At 46.3% G+C, this 16,118-nt stretch overlaps 1 protein-coding gene across 2 annotated transcripts in view; it reads right to left on the bottom strand.

The window, feature by feature from the left end:
* Window positions 1-384: 384 nt before the first annotated feature.
* The window catches only part of ANKRD16 (ankyrin repeat domain 16), a 92,379-nt gene continuing 76,645 nt past the window's right edge, over window positions 385-16,118 (bottom strand). For both annotated transcript variants that reach the window (XM_072147453.1, XM_072147452.1), the window contains one exon: window positions 385-735. In XM_072147453.1, coding sequence (XP_072003554.1) covers window positions 575-735 — 161 coding nt within the window. In that variant the 3' untranslated portion in view covers window positions 385-574. The remainder of the gene's footprint in view (window positions 736-16,118) is intronic.

The following is a 16,118-nucleotide window of genomic DNA, read 5'->3' as shown; positions in this document are numbered from 1 at the left end:
AGCTTCCGGCCGGCCGGATGCTCCCATGCGCACCATCTCCCAGCGTTTACAACGCTGAGAGATAGGGACGGATGGGAGGAGCCGTCCACAATGCGGACCGGAAGCTCCCTGTGCGCGGCTTCCGTGCCCCTGTTTGTTCACAGGGGCACGGATCGAAGTGACCGTGGCGCGGGACATCGGCGGCGCCGGAGGAGGTAAGTCCATGTTTATTATGTTTAACTATCCCTCCCCAGCACGGCCATAAAAAATTTTTTAAACCCGGATAACCCCTTTAAGTTCTTCAGCACTGCTAATTAACATATCTCTTCTATCCAACAAAAGGCGGACATTAACCCTTATGTACTTGCTGCCGTAGCATGAACAGGAAATGAGAATTGCTGCAGATTTATCTAAATATCATCCACTTTGACTACGTTGCAAGCGTAAATCACAGTGGGATAGCTTCACTTTATTGAAATCTGCACCCAAACTGCCAAATCTGTCTGAAGAATAAAACATCTTTTTATAGAGATTCATTCTTAAGATGATGCATTTTAATACTTTCTAGTAAAACAAAAAAAAATTTAGTTTCCTTTCAAACTTGTTCTTGGAAAAGTGCAAAAACTTCCTTGACTTCATTTTTAATCGCCAATTGTTCAGCAAACGTCCCACTGTAATCTGCAGAGTCTTTGAGTCCAGATTTCAAGAGAAATTCAACACATGCTGTATGCTGACCAATAGATGCCATGTGAAGAGCTGCAGGGAAAAAAGCAAAAGTAACTAATCCAAATATCCACCAATATCAACGTGATCTAGATCTATTCCTTCACTGAGAAGCATATAAAAAGCATTGCAAAGTCCTGAAACTGAACATTTTGTTATTTTCAACAGAATAGATGCCTGGGAAGTAGGGGTTAAATGGAGGAGCCACTAACCAATAGCCAAAAGTCCACAAAAAATCCAGAACGTCAGTGCTCTACTACATAATCATATAATTAAATACTGTTCCAAGGAACTGTCTCACCAGCCACTTTAGGTCAAGAATGGAAGATTTCTCAATGTTATTTCATTCCTTTTTTGCTTCCTATGTGTCACGGGTGTCCCCGCGACCCTCATCTGGGGTCACAAGTACATCCGTGCCTTGCTCCGGTCCCCGGCTCCTCTGTGGCCCTAGCTCACCCCCGTACTTCCTTACCTCTCCACGCCCCTGCTCCGGATCAGGCAGCATGGTGCTCTCTCGAAAATTTTAAGGGCCAGCACACCGTGCTGGCCAATTCCAGGAATTTTATAACAGCCGGCCACTCCCTGCTGGATCTTTGTGCTTCATGCCTCAGAGAAAATTAGTTTGGTTGCCTTGTGCCTGTCTGTTGTGCCTCTGGTTCCGTTCCCGACTGTGACTCTGTGCTGCCTGCCTTGACCTCCTGCTTTGTTCCTGACGTTTATCCTGTGCTGCCTGTTTAGACCTCTTGCCTGTCCCTGACCATGATTCTGCATGATGACTTTGTACCACGCCTTGCCCACCACTGTGGGCAAAGTCGCACATGTGGAGTGACCTGGTGGTACCCTGCCCCAGCAAGTCCATGCTACTTTGTGGCGGGCTCTGGTGAAACCCAGGTGCCGCTTAGACTCCACTCCCAGGTGTCGGCTTACAACATCGCTCGCGGTGGTGCAGGGGATCCATTACCTCAGATCCTGACACTATGTAAAGCATCACCGTAGACCCATATCCACCCTTCTGACCAAGGTCAGCTTTAGATCCTACACAAAAAAGCAAACGTATCATGCAGATCGCCAAGGCAAAGTGCTAAAAACATTTGGATTGGAAATCTTGAAATTTAAATTTTTGTATAAGATTATTCTTATTTAGCCCTAAAATGTACACATTCAGAAGGAATGTGAGGTAAATATACATCCCAAAATTTTTGGCTTGCTTCTTCCAAGAACGGCAATACTCTCTCCTCCCCAGTAACACAGCTACACACAGCCGCCTTGCCCCCAGTAACACAGCTACATACAGCCGCCTCGCCCCCAGTAACACAGCTACATATAGCCGCCTCGCCCCGGTAACACAGCTAATACAGCCGACTTGCCCCCAGTAACACAGCTACATACAGCTGCCTAGCCCCCAGTAACACAGCTACATATAGCTGCCTCATCCTCAGTAACACAGCTACGTAAAGCCACCACCCCCCCAGTAATACATCCACATACAGCCGCCAACCCCCCAGTAATACATCCACATGTAGCCGCCAACCCCCCAGTAATACATCCACATGCAGCCGCCAACCCCCCAGTAATACATCCCCATGCACACAGCTACGTAAAGTCGCTACATCCCCAGGAACACAGCTACATAAAGCCGCCTCGCCCCCTGTAACACAGCTACATACAGCCGCCTCGCCCCCTGTAACACAGCTACATACAGCCACCTCGGCCCCAGTAACACAGCTACATACAGCCACCTGCCCCCCAGTAACACAACTACATACAGCCACCTCGCCCCCCCCATAATACAGCCGCCTCATCCACCAGTAACACAGCTAAATGCAGCCGCCTCACCCCCCCAGTAACACAGCTACATACAGCTGCCTCATCCTCAGTAACACAGCTACGTAAAGCAGCTTCATCCCTAGTAACACATCTACATAAAGCCGCCAACCCCCCAGTAATACATCCACATACAGCTGCCAACCCCCCAGTAATACATTCACATGCAGCCGCCAACCCCCCAGTAATACATCCACATGCAGCTGCCAACCCCCCAGTAATGCATCCACATACAGCCGCCAACCCCCCAGTAATACATCTACATACAGCCGCCATCCCCCAAGTAATACATCTACATACAGCCGCCTCGCCCCCAGTAACACAGCTACATACAGCCCCCAGTAACACAGCTACATACAGCCGCCTCGCCCCCAGTAACACAGCTACACACAGCCGCCTCGCCCCCAGTAACACAGCTAATACAGCCGCCTCGGCCCCAGTAACACAGCTAATACAGCCGCCTTGCCCCCAGTAACACAGCTACATACAGCCACCTTGCCCCCAGTAACACAACTACATGCAACTGCCTCGCCCCCAGTAACAAAGCTACACACAGCCGCCTCGCCCCCAGTAACACAGCTAATACAGCCGCCTCGGCCCCAGTAACACAGCTAATACAGCCGCCTTGCCCCCAGTAACACAGCTACATACAGCCACCTTGCCCCCAGTAACACAACTACATGCAACCGCCTCGCCCCCAGTAACACAGCTACATACAGCCGCCTTCTCCCCAGTAACACAGCTACACACAGCCGCCTTGCCCCCAGTAACACAGCTAATACAGCCGCCTCTCCCCCAGTAACAAAGCTAACACAGCCGCATCGCCCCCCAGTAACACAGCTACATACAGCCGCCTCACCCCCCCCAGTAACACAGCTACATACAGTTGCCTTATCCCCAGTAACAAAGCTACATACAGCCACATTATCCCCAGTAACACAGCTACATACAGCTGCCTCGCCCCAGTAAGACAGCTACATACAGCCGCCTCGACCCCAGTAACACAGCTACATACAGCTGCCTCGCTCGCCAGTAACACAGCTACATACAGCTGCCTCATCCCCAGTAACACAGCTACATACAGCCGCTTCATCCCCAGTAACACATCTACATACAGCCACTAACCCCCCACTAACACAGCTACATAAAGCCGCCGACCCCCCAGTAATACATCCACATACAGCCGCCGACCCCCCAGTAATACATCCACATACAACCGCCAACCCCCCAGTAATACATCCACATACAGCCGCCGACCCCCCAGTAATACATCCACATACAGCCACCAACCCCCCTTTAATACATCCACATACAGCCGCCAACCCCCCCAGTAATACATCTACATACAGCCGCCATGAGCCGAGTAATACATCCACATACAACCGCCAACCCCCCAGTAATACATCCACATACAGCCGCCGACCCCCCAGTAATACATCCACATACAACCGCCAACCCCCCAGTAATACATCCACATACAGCCGCCAACCCCCCCAGTAATACATCTACATACAGCCGCCATGAGCCGAGTAATACATCTACATGCAGCCGCCAACCCCCCAGTAATACATCTACATACAGCCGCCAACTACCCAGTAATACATCTACATACAGACGCCTCGCCCCCAGTAACACAGCTACATACAGCCGCTTTGCCCCCTGTAACACAGCTACATACAGTCTCCTTGGCCCCAGTAACACAGCTAATACAGCCGCCTGGCCCCCAGTAACACAGCTACATACAGCCACCTCACCCACCAATAACACAGCTACATACAGCCGCCTCCCCCCAGTAACACAGCTACATAAAGCCGCCTAATCCCCAGTAACACAAATACATATAGCCGCCTCATCCCCAGTAACACAAATACATATAGCCGCCTCATCCCCACTAACACAGCTACGTACAAGATGACCTAACCGAAGAAGAACACAACAGAATCAGACTTGAAAGACAAGACTCAATAGATGTCATGCTTTTAGATCTGTCCAGATGACAAAGATTTCACTGAAAAAAAGGATAAAATCTTAGACGCCTCGCCCCCAGTAACACAGCTACATACAGCCGCCTCCTCCCCAGTAACACAGCTAGGCACAGCCGCCTCGCCCCCAGTAACACAGCTAATACAGCCGCCTTTCCCCAAGTAACAAAGCTACATACAGCCGCATCGCCCCCCAGTAACACAGCTACATACAGCGGCCTCACCCCCACAGTAACACAGCTACATACAGTCGCCTTATCCCCAGTAACAAAGCTACATACAGCCACATTATCCCCAGTAACACAACTACATACAGCCGCCTCGACCCCAGTAACACAGCTACATACAGCTGCCTCGCTCCCCAGTAACACAGCTACATACAGCTGCCTCATCCCCAGTAACACAGCTACATACAGCCGCCTTATCCCCAGTAACACATCTACATAGAGCCGCTAACCCCCCAGTAACACAGCTACATACAGCCGCCTCACCCCCCCAGTAACACAGCTACATACAGTCGCCTTATCCCCAGTAACAAAGCTACATACAGCCACATTATCCCCAGTAACACAACTACATACAGCCGCCTCGACCCCAGTAACACAGCTACATACAGCTGCCTCGCTCCCCAGTAACACAGCTACATACAGCTGCCTCATCCCCAGTAACACAGCTACATACAGCCGCCTTATCCCCAGTAACACATCTACATAGAGCCGCTAACCCCCCACTAACACAGCTACATAAAGCCGCCAACCCGCCAGTAATACATCCACATACAGCCGCCGACCCCCCAGTAATACATCCACATACAGCCGCCGACCCCCCCAGTAATACATCCACATACAGCCGCCAACCCCCCAGTAATACATCCACATACAGCCGCCGACCCCCCAGTAATACATCCACATACAGCCGCCGACCCCCCCAGTAATACATCCACATAAAGCCGCCAACCCCCCATTAATACATCCACATACAGCCGCCACCCCCCCAGTAATACATCCACATACAGCCGCCAACCCCCCCCAGTAATACATCTACATACAGCCGCCATGAGCCGAGTAATACATCTACATGCAGCCGCCAACCCCCCAGTAATACATCTACATACAGCCGCCAACTACCCAGTAATACATCTACATACAGCCGCCCCGCCCCCAGTAACACAGCTACATACAGCCGCTTTGCCCCCTGTAACACAGCTACATACAGTCTCCTTGGCCCCAGTAACACAGCTAATACAGCCGCCTGGCCCCCAGTAACACAGCTACATAGAGCCGCCTCACCCACCAGTAACACAGCTACATACAGCCGCTTCGCCCCCTGTAACACAGCTACATACAGCCTCCTCGGCCCCAGTAACACAGCTAATACAGCCGTCTGGCCCCCAGTAACACAGCTACATACAGCCGCCTCACCCACCAGTAACACAGCTACATACAGCCGCCTCCCCCCAGTAACACAGCCACATAAAGCTGCCTCATCCCCAGTAACACAAATACATATAGCCGCCTCATCCCCAGTAACACAAATACATATAGCCGCCTCATCCCCAGTAACACAGCTACGTACAGGATGACCTAACCGAGGAAGAACACAACAGAATCAGACTTGAAAGACAAGACTCAATAGATGTCATGCTTTTAGATCTGTCCAGATGACAAAGATTTCACTGAAAAAAAGGATAGAATCTTAGACTCCTGTTCTAGAGAAATCATACACCTTATCAAACAGAAAAGGATAGCATTGTCATTGTGCCAAACAGCTACAGAAAAAATCAAATCCACTCTATCATTGTTAAACAGATACCAGTCCGAAAGGGAATACAATAGACGTGACAACAAACTAGGAAGTAAATTACAAAAATTAGAGAATGACACCATCTATAGGAAGGTAAACAAATTCCAAACAGATAAATCAAACCTAATCTACAGGACTTGGCACCATAAAAAGGTAGAGACCAATAAGCATCACAAAATCCCCCACTCTGAATCCGACCAGTACATTGTCCCACTCACCGTCTCAACCTTACCAACCAATCCATGCAAGAGTCCCCAAAACCACACGGGCTATCCATTCATTCCATTGAGTCCCCCCTTCCACTAATAACATCCTACCAGCTCCACTCATCACAGAAAGACAAAAACGAGATGCTCTTTCTTCAGCCATCCTAAGTCAAATTAGAACAGATATTAGGAGTTTATCTAATCTTAATTCCCCAGCAGATATGACAAACAAAATGAAACTACAATTTCAGACCCTGGGTTCTTTAGTAGGCAGAAAATTCCCCAGGCACCAGGGAGAAGTGCAAAGTACAGCAGACTGCTCAATTGGAGCGAACATTCCCCTTTCCCCATGCCTATTAGAATTTACCACGAACCCAGGGACACAACATCCCCAGACATCACTCACAGAGATAAACAAAACTCTGGATACACTCGATAAAGGGGGTTTAGGCCCCACAAACAATGATCACACACAAACCATGAAAACTAAAAGCATTGATGATTTTTTCTGTCCTCTAAACCAAAAGAAAAGGAAAAAAACTAAGCGGGGAAAGAGAGGAGGAAGAAAGAGAAAAGACCAGACTAGGAGCCATCCCAAAATTGAAGCACCCTCAAAAAATAGCACGATAAAAATATTCAATCTCACAAACTACGAGTTGACTAAATATGATATTTCCCTATTATCTAAGGGACTATCGTTCAGTCCTAACAGTTCACCGAAAGAATTTGACTTATTCCTAGATCTGAACCAATTTGTAAGGAAACTCACACTGAACCATCACTTTGCCCTACAGGAAACAAGAAACAATAGATACCAGACCCCAATTAGTGAAAGCCCTTCAGAACTAACAGAACCTTACACTAGAGAAAACAAAATAAAAAAACATATCCCAGTTTTATGCCCTACATCAGTGGTGATGAACCTATGGCACGGGTGCCATAGGTGGCACTGGGAGCCCTCTCTGTGGGCACCCAGGCCATCACCCCAGAATAGAGTTCACCAGACAGAGCTCAAAGAATGCTGGCCCAACAATTCTTCCTGTACACAGGGACGCTGGAGAGAAGCTGCAATAGCCCAAATTTGCCCTCCTCCTTTCAACTGCGTTTGTGTCCTTAGCAATAAATTACTGCCTGAATTACTGTGCTGGCACTTTGCCATAAATAAGTGGCTTTTGGTTGAAGTTTGGGCACTCGTGATCTAAAAGGTTTGCCATCACTGCCCTACATGATCAGTAACACCATATAAAAGTATACTATGATGCAGTAATGAATAACTTCAAACAACTAATTTCAAATACAAATACTAAGACCAAAAGAAGAAGCATCCAGTCAAAAAATAAGAACATAACACCAGCGGAATATAGAGCGCTCAAATCTCTAAAGGAAAATTGAGAGCTAAATGTTCAGACCAGCAGATAAAAGAGGAGGTTTAGTCATCATAACCTTCGAGTATTACGACAAAGAGGCTCTAAATATCCTCTCAGATCCAATTTAATACAAGAAGATCCAAATCAAGAGAATTAAGATTTTACTAGACCTAGCAGTAAAACAGAAAGCAATCTCCAAGGAAGAAAGGAAGTTTCTATTTATTCCTTATCCCACACTTCCATAATTTTATTTCTTGCTCAAGATTCACAAGAACCAAAAAACTCCCCCAGGGAGGCCTATCATATCAGGGATAGGCTCCCTAACCAGCAACATATCCCACTTCATAGACCTATACCTACAAAGCTATGTAACAAAGCTACCAAGTTTTCTGAAGGACTCAGACCAACTAATTAGGGACCCCTCCTCCATCAACTTACATGAACACTTTACGTTCCTAACTATAGACGTGAGGACGCTTTACTCTAATATTGATCACAGCAGGGGAATCAGTTGTATCCAACACCATCTATCCCAAGATCGGTCCCTGTCACATCTATTCAAAAATCTGTTCATTACACTACTTAAAATATTACTCGAAAATAATATCTTCTCTTACAGCACTTCCTTATACATCCAACAACTTGGTACAGCACTGGGGACCCGTATAGCACCCTCATATGCCAATTTATTTATGGGTGTGTTCGAATCCAATTTTATTCTATCTGGCCATCCATATAGAAAATTCATACACACGTATCACCATACATAGATGATCTCATCTACATCTGGATGGTCACAGCCCAAGCTGCATCAGCCTTTTTGGATCTGATCAACAGTAACGTATGGGGCATCTCCCTGACGAGAGCAAGATCACATACCTGGACCTGAAATTACAAATCATAACATGTACTAGTCATAACATCAACTTAATTCAGAGAAGTGTAAAACATAGAGGAAGCGGCACTCACCGATCTTGTGCAATTCAGTCTTTATTGCGGTGTACACATAGGCAGTGCGGGGCCAGGCGACGGGCCGTTTCGCGCTAAGCTAGCGCATCATCAAGCCAAATGACCAAATGGTCATTTGGCTTGATGATGCGCTAGCTTAGCGCGAAACGGCCCGTCGCCTGGCCCCGCACTGCCTATGTGTACACCGCAATAAAGACTGAATTGCACAAGATCGGTGAGTGCCGCTTCCTCTATGTTTTACATTCCACTGTCTGAGTGCTCCAGCTGAGCACCACCGTCTACAATTGTGCCACGAGACTTCACTCACCTGCCAGGACCTGTACCCGCGTACACCGGAGACAGGGCTGTGTACGACCGGATGGTGCCGGGACACTGTGTTTCCATTGTTAATTCAGAGAAGTAGATACAAATAGTTATAAGAGCTCACACTTCCAGAAATGGAAAGATAATGTTCCCTTCAGTCAGTACAGGACAGTACGCAAAAACTGTACAAACAATGCCACATTTACCGCCCAAGCAGGAATCCTACAAAAACGTTTTAAAGAAAAGGGCTACCCTTCCCACATCTTAAAATGGGCATTCCAGAGGAGCAAAGCAATGTCCCAAAAGGACTGTCTGATCCCCAAAGATAAACCTCTGAGAGCATCTGAAGGGGTATCACCGATGCCATTAAATTTTATTACACAATACAATGAGCAACTTAAAAGAATATGAGATATATTAGGAAAACATTGGCCCATACTGAGAGGAGATAAGGTCCTACAAAAGATAATCCCGAGAAATCCAAAAGTCACGTTTAGGAAAGCTGCCACCCTGAAAAACATCTTAGGCCCCAGCCGAATCAGCCAACTAAAAACACACACCAAAACTGAGAATAAGCCCATTATCAAAAAATGGGCCAGCGATTATGCCTATGCTGTCATAATATCAACCATAGGGCTACATCTTTTAAATCCAAAGTAGGAAAGAGACTTTTAATATAATGGGGGTCATTTACTAAGGGCCCGATTCGCGTTTCCCGACGTGTTACCCGAATATTTCCGATTTGCGACGATTTTCCCTGAATTGCCCCGGGATTTTGGCGCACGCGATCGGATTGTGGCGCATCGGCGCTGGCATGCACGCGCTGGAAATCGAGGGGCATGGCCGAATGAAAACACGACAGATTCGGAAAAACCGGCGCATTTAAAAAAAAAAAAAAAAGTGTCGCGGGACTCGCGCTTACCTTCACTCGGTCCGGCTTGGTGAAGATCAGTGCATTCCGGGGAACTTCAGCGCAGCAGTGCCACCTGGTGGACGTCGGAGGAACTGCCTTAGTGAATCCCGGCCGGACCCGAATCCACCGCAGAGAACGTGCCGCTGGATCGCGAATGGACCGGGTAAGTAAATCTGCCCCAATGTCCAACAAGAACATCGGCACCACCTAATGTCTTCTCTGGAGAATTGCAGCGAACATACGTTCAAATATAGTGTCCTATACAACGACCTCCTTGTAGTGACACAAATATCTAATCAGGCGGTGCTCTAGTCCTAAGCGGACAAGCTAAACAATAGTACAATGTGGGAGAAGGAATCGGCGGCACTCACCAATAAAATCTTCTTACTTTTTATTCATCTCTTTAACCAAAAATCCAACATACAAGGGTGTTTGTATACATTCGGACCCAAGGGAACCACCTGGTGCAGCGTCGCTCCACCCACCAAGCCATGGCCCACCAGTCGGGAGGCCGTCCGCGGCTGCGCCACGCCGCTTGAATCTAAGGCGGCGGTGCCGCCTCCTACTCCGGCTTCTCCCACGTGGGGTGAGTCACATGACCGGGGACTCCGCCGGCTCACTGCATCGTCATGTGACGTGTTACCACAGTTACGCGGCTCGGCGTCACAGAATGTCGACATCGGAGAGCCGGTACGTATATCCCCGTGGTGGGGAGATGACAGATCACACCACTATGATGATACAAAGCTACTGTCAGGAAATAAGAGGTGGAGGAGAAAAGAGAAGGGGGGGGGATTCGCCCCTGGGTCCCTTAAAAAGCGGTATAAAGGTGCACATCCCTAATGTATGATACATTAAAACAAAAGGGTAAATAAATTACCTCATTAGTTTATCACATATGCACAATGCTTCTCTTAACATCATCGTACATTCAGACATCGCTCTTCTCTAATGTCGAGAACTAGAACTACCATCACTACCAGGAAGATTCCATTGTCTATTTTATCATTGTTTGTCCCCTCCTTTCTTTGGGGGACAAAAAGTCAAGAAGATCTTCTGAGAGGTAGAGACAAGAGTAGGAAGAAGGAAAGATTTTCATTCACCTTTGATTTCTCCCCTATGGCAGATGTGGTGAAGAAAGCCATAAGAGACAATTGGCACATTATAGAGAGCGATAGAGATCTATCTAAAGTAGCCAAGGTAGTTTTAGGAGGGGTAGAACATTGAGATCGGAGTTAGTACGAAGCTCCTATAACTCCACCAAGAATAGGAACTGGCTTGGAAGTAACCCCCTATGACAGTGATGGCGAACCTTTTAGAGACAGAGTGCCCAAACTACAACCAAGACCCACTTATTTTTTGGAAAGTGCCAACACAGAAATTGAATTTGTGATTCATACTCCCTGTTCTGTCACAGCTCACATTCTTTTCAGCCCCCTGAGGACACCAATAAAGTAGAAAATAGAAGAAATTTGGATGATCATTGTAGCTTCGCTCCAGGGTCCCATAAACAGAAAGAATGGGGTATCTGGGAATGCTGGAAGATACCTTGAGTCCTCTCTGGTGATGGCCTGGGTGCCCACAAAAAGGGCTCTGAGTGCCACCTCTGGCACCCGTGCCATAGGTTCGCCACCACTGCCCTATGAGGTAACTTTAAGTAACTGCAACTGCAGATGTTGCCCCCATAATTTAGGAGGGAGTATGGTCAAATTTGGTGGTCTGGAAATTGAAGTGAGAAACTTCAAGACTACCTTTGTTGTATATGTCCTGATTTGCACTTGTAATAGGTTCTATGTCGGGAAGACAATTAGGAACTTCATTGACTCATTAAACACGTTAAACAGGCCCATGGGGGTAATGTAGAGGCCATCATATTTGCGGGCATAGAGGTAATCCCTCCCCCAAAGAAAGGAGGGGACAGACAACGCTTGCTGCTGCAAGCGGAAAGTAGGTGGATCCTTCGAGCGAATGCGATGGGACCAGTAGGTCTTAATGATAAAATAGACAATGGAATCTTCCTAGTAGTGATGGTAGTTCTAGTTCTTGACATTAGAGAAGAGCGATGTCTGAATGTACGATGATATTAAGAGAAGCATTGTGCATATGTAATTTACTAATGAGGTAATTTATTTACCCTTTTGTTTTAATATATCATACATTAGGGATGTGCACCTTTATACCGCTTTTAAGGGACCCACGGGCGAATCCCCCCTCTCTTTTCTCCTCCACCTCTTATTTCCTGACAGTAGCTTCGTATCATCATAGTGGTATGATCTTTCATCTCCCCACCACTGGGGACGCCGAGCCGCGTAACTGTGGTAATACGTCACATGACGATGCAGTGAGCAGGCGGAGTGCCCGGTCAAGTGACTCACCCCACGTGGGAGAAGCCGGAGTAGGCGGCGCCGCCTGAGATTCAAGCGGCGTGGCGCAGCCGCAAACGGCCTCCCGAATGGTGGGCCATGGTGTGGTGGGTGGAGCGACGCTGCACCAGGTGAGTTTAGCTACCCAGGTGTGAGGAGCGTGATTTAGTATGTAAATACTTCTGGGGTGCCAATTGCCAACCCTCAACATCTATCATGGGGCCTGTTTTATAATAGTGGGTGGGTCCCTTGGGTCCAAATGTGTACAAATACCCTTGTATGTTTTAAGTCACTGATATCGGAAGCCGTAAGAAGCTCAGCCTTGCGCGAAATGGCCGTCGCCGCCGACCATAGGCATTCTGCCTTCACCGCCTCCTCCCTTGCACGTACCATTGTGAGTATGCAATTGTTTTTCCGAGATGAATAAAAAGTAAGAAGATTTTATTAAAGATTGGTGAGTGCCTCCATTCCTTCTCCCACATTGCACTAGAGACTTTTAATATCCACCACTCCAAACAAGCTACTTAATATATCTTCTAGAGTGCCCATGTGGACAACAATATGTTGGACGCACCAACGGCCACAGACGCAATATAAAAAACGGATACCTCTCACATGGTCTATCAAAACATTTCCTTATCAGACAGCAGAAAAAAATGAAAAACTCATCAAGATTGACCATATCCCTGAGAACACACACAATAGATATGAAACATTATGCAAGAGGGAGGTCTACTGGATTTTCAGATTAAATACATTGAAACCATATGGATTAAATGAAGTCTCAGAAACCATCATACACTGACAAATAAAGAGAGAAAGAGAAAAAAAACACTTCCTGCTGTTTAGGTGCCAAAACTTTAAATAAAAAACTGACAGCAGGTCTCCCAATACCAGCCACCCCACATCGTCTGATACAGGTAAAGACCAATGACTCTTTTGTTCAATCACTAGCCAATACAGCAATGTCATTTTAATTATTTATATATGTACCTGTTGCTTGTTACTTATTTATCACTGTTAAACCAAGGATTTTTTTATTGATTCATCAATCAATTTTACCATATAAATTCATTATCTATATATCAGTTTTACATTACTGAACACCCTAGGACAAAAGGTCTTATGTATATGCTCACATATGTAACATATGTCTGCATATATATCTGTATATATTTTTACCATTTCTCTATATACATTTTATATAAGCATATATAATGCTAGCTTTTCATGAAATTCATATCATGTGTAAATGTATTTTTATTATAATGGTCCTTTTTTGAGATAATCAATGTAAATTATGTGCTAAAAAGTGTAGTTGGATATACCTGTCACTGTTCTTATAATGGCAACAGGAAAACTTCATAGATTAACTATAATAGCCACAATCTACGATTATCCCCATAGCCTATGGGCAAACTTATCTACTACCCCCAAACACGGGGAACCTCCTTGTTTTCATGATATCTTCCCATATATTTTATTATTTTATTATTATTTTTAGATCTGGGGAAGCACCTAAAGAAAGTGCGAAACGCGTTGTCTTGTTTTTACTTGTCTTCTGGAAATAAACGGATCCTACTTTGAACGAAAAGAACGTGCCATTCGTATACGTCCATTTTTTCCCAAAAGCGGTGCACTACACGAGGCACCACTATACATCTGGTTCAGTGTAATATACACAAGGGGCCATAGACCACTTCAGGGGTAGGACGGGGGTGCGGCAAAACACCTATTATAAACGAAAACCAGAGTTGTGCCTGATGATTAGCACAACTCCCAAAGGTTAGTCTGATACCTCTATGTTTCCTAAATAACTATCTCCTAAAAAGCATAACCTTGCGCTTGGTAGCGCTACCGTCGCTGTTTTCTTTTCTACCTTTTTCCCCATGTATGAAAGTAGTCATGGGCCATTCCGCATCAATTTGCACTAATAAAGTCGCCAAAGAAAACATCGGAATTGCAAAGATATATTAGGAAGACTGCAACACTCAGAGATCGTGATAACGCCTCTACAAGTGTCTATGATGCATACAGAGGCTGATGGACTCTCCAAAAAACCATCAAGCATATAAATACACTTGGTGATTTAATTGCTTAAGCGCCGTCTGGCTCTCAGCAGCAGCTGCCGTCTGCTAGTGTGAAAGGGACAGAGCGGACATCGGAGCTCACAGACACACAGTGAGCTCACGCGCAAACCGACCCACTACACTGCAGAGACATATCTGCTCCTCCCCCGCAGAAGAGCAGCTTAGCCCACGCCCCCTCAGCACGGAGCTGTCACTGTCTTCTCCCAGCTACTCTGTGTCCGGTGTGATATTGCATATAGGGAGCAGCAGGGGTATCACATTACACTAAAGAAGGCACAACCAGGATGACAGGACATGGCTCTCTGCTCCTCTCCTGAGCCGTCCAGTTCTAATAGATACAAGAGATCACACCTGCACATGCATGGGACACGGAAAGTGACTGCTTGTAGAATGGTCACAAGAGCTTACAATCTATGAAGAGGGGAGGACACAGGAGGAGGACACAGGAGGTGGCACCGCTTGTACAATGGTCACAAGAGCTTACAATCTATGAGGACGATGACACAGGAGGTGACACTGCTTATACAATGGTCACAGGAGCTTACAATCTATAAGGAGGAGGACACCGGAGGTGACAGTGCTTGTACAATGGTCAAAAGAGCTTACAATCTATGAGGAGGATACAGGAGGTGACAGTGCTTGTACAATGGTCACAAGATCTTACAATCTACGAGGAGGGGACACAGGAGATGACAGTGCTTGTACAATGGTCACAGGAGCTTACAATCTATGAGGAGGACGACACAGGAGGTGACAGTGCTCGTACAATGGTCACAAGATCTTACAATCTACGAGGAGGGCACACAGGAGATGACAGTGCTTGTACAATGGTCACAGGAGCTTACAATCTATGAGGAGGACACACAGGAGGTGACAGTGCTTGTACAATGGTCACAGGAGGTTACAATCTATGAGGAGGAGGACACAGGAGGTGGCAGTGCTTGTACAGTGGTCACAAGAGCTTTAACACTGGGTCTGGCTATTAACACTATATACAGCTAGGAGTTATATATTTGTATAACTGAAAATTACACACACTCCTCTTCAGCTGAAAATACTCAAAAATGGTGAGAGGAGTAATTTTACCCATCTGGAAAAATGCTAGCGTGACCTCTGGCAACAGACACACCCACCAGCGAATCTCTTCAGACCCTTGCATAGTCCTAAAAATGCACTCAAAAGTCCCCAAAAATTTCAAAATAACCCAAAAAGAAAAACAATTCAAAATAAAGATAAATGTCCCTCATAATAATAGTAATAATTATTATTTATTTTATATAGCTCACACAGATTACGCAGCGCTGCACAAAGCTTGTCAAATTGGTCCCTGTCCCCATGGGGCTCACAATCTAAACAACCTAACAGTATGTTTTGGAGTGTGGGAGGAAACCGGAGTACCCAGAGGAAACCCACGCAAACACTGAGAGACTGATGACCCTATATTTGGCTTAAACAGAATCAACAAAATGCTTGCTTATTGGCCTGGGTAAAAGGCTCTAGTCACTAGTTAACAAAAAGCGTCAGTTTTCTGCCTCATAGTATTTTTTTAAGCAGGACAACATTATTTTTGGTTTTTGGCAGTACATTTCCCTGTGA

Source organism: Engystomops pustulosus, chromosome 4 (genome assembly GCF_040894005.1).
Source record: "Engystomops pustulosus chromosome 4, aEngPut4.maternal, whole genome shotgun sequence".
NCBI lineage: Eukaryota > Metazoa > Chordata > Amphibia > Anura > Leptodactylidae > Engystomops > Engystomops pustulosus.
This window is presented reverse-complemented; position numbering and strand designations above follow the sequence as displayed.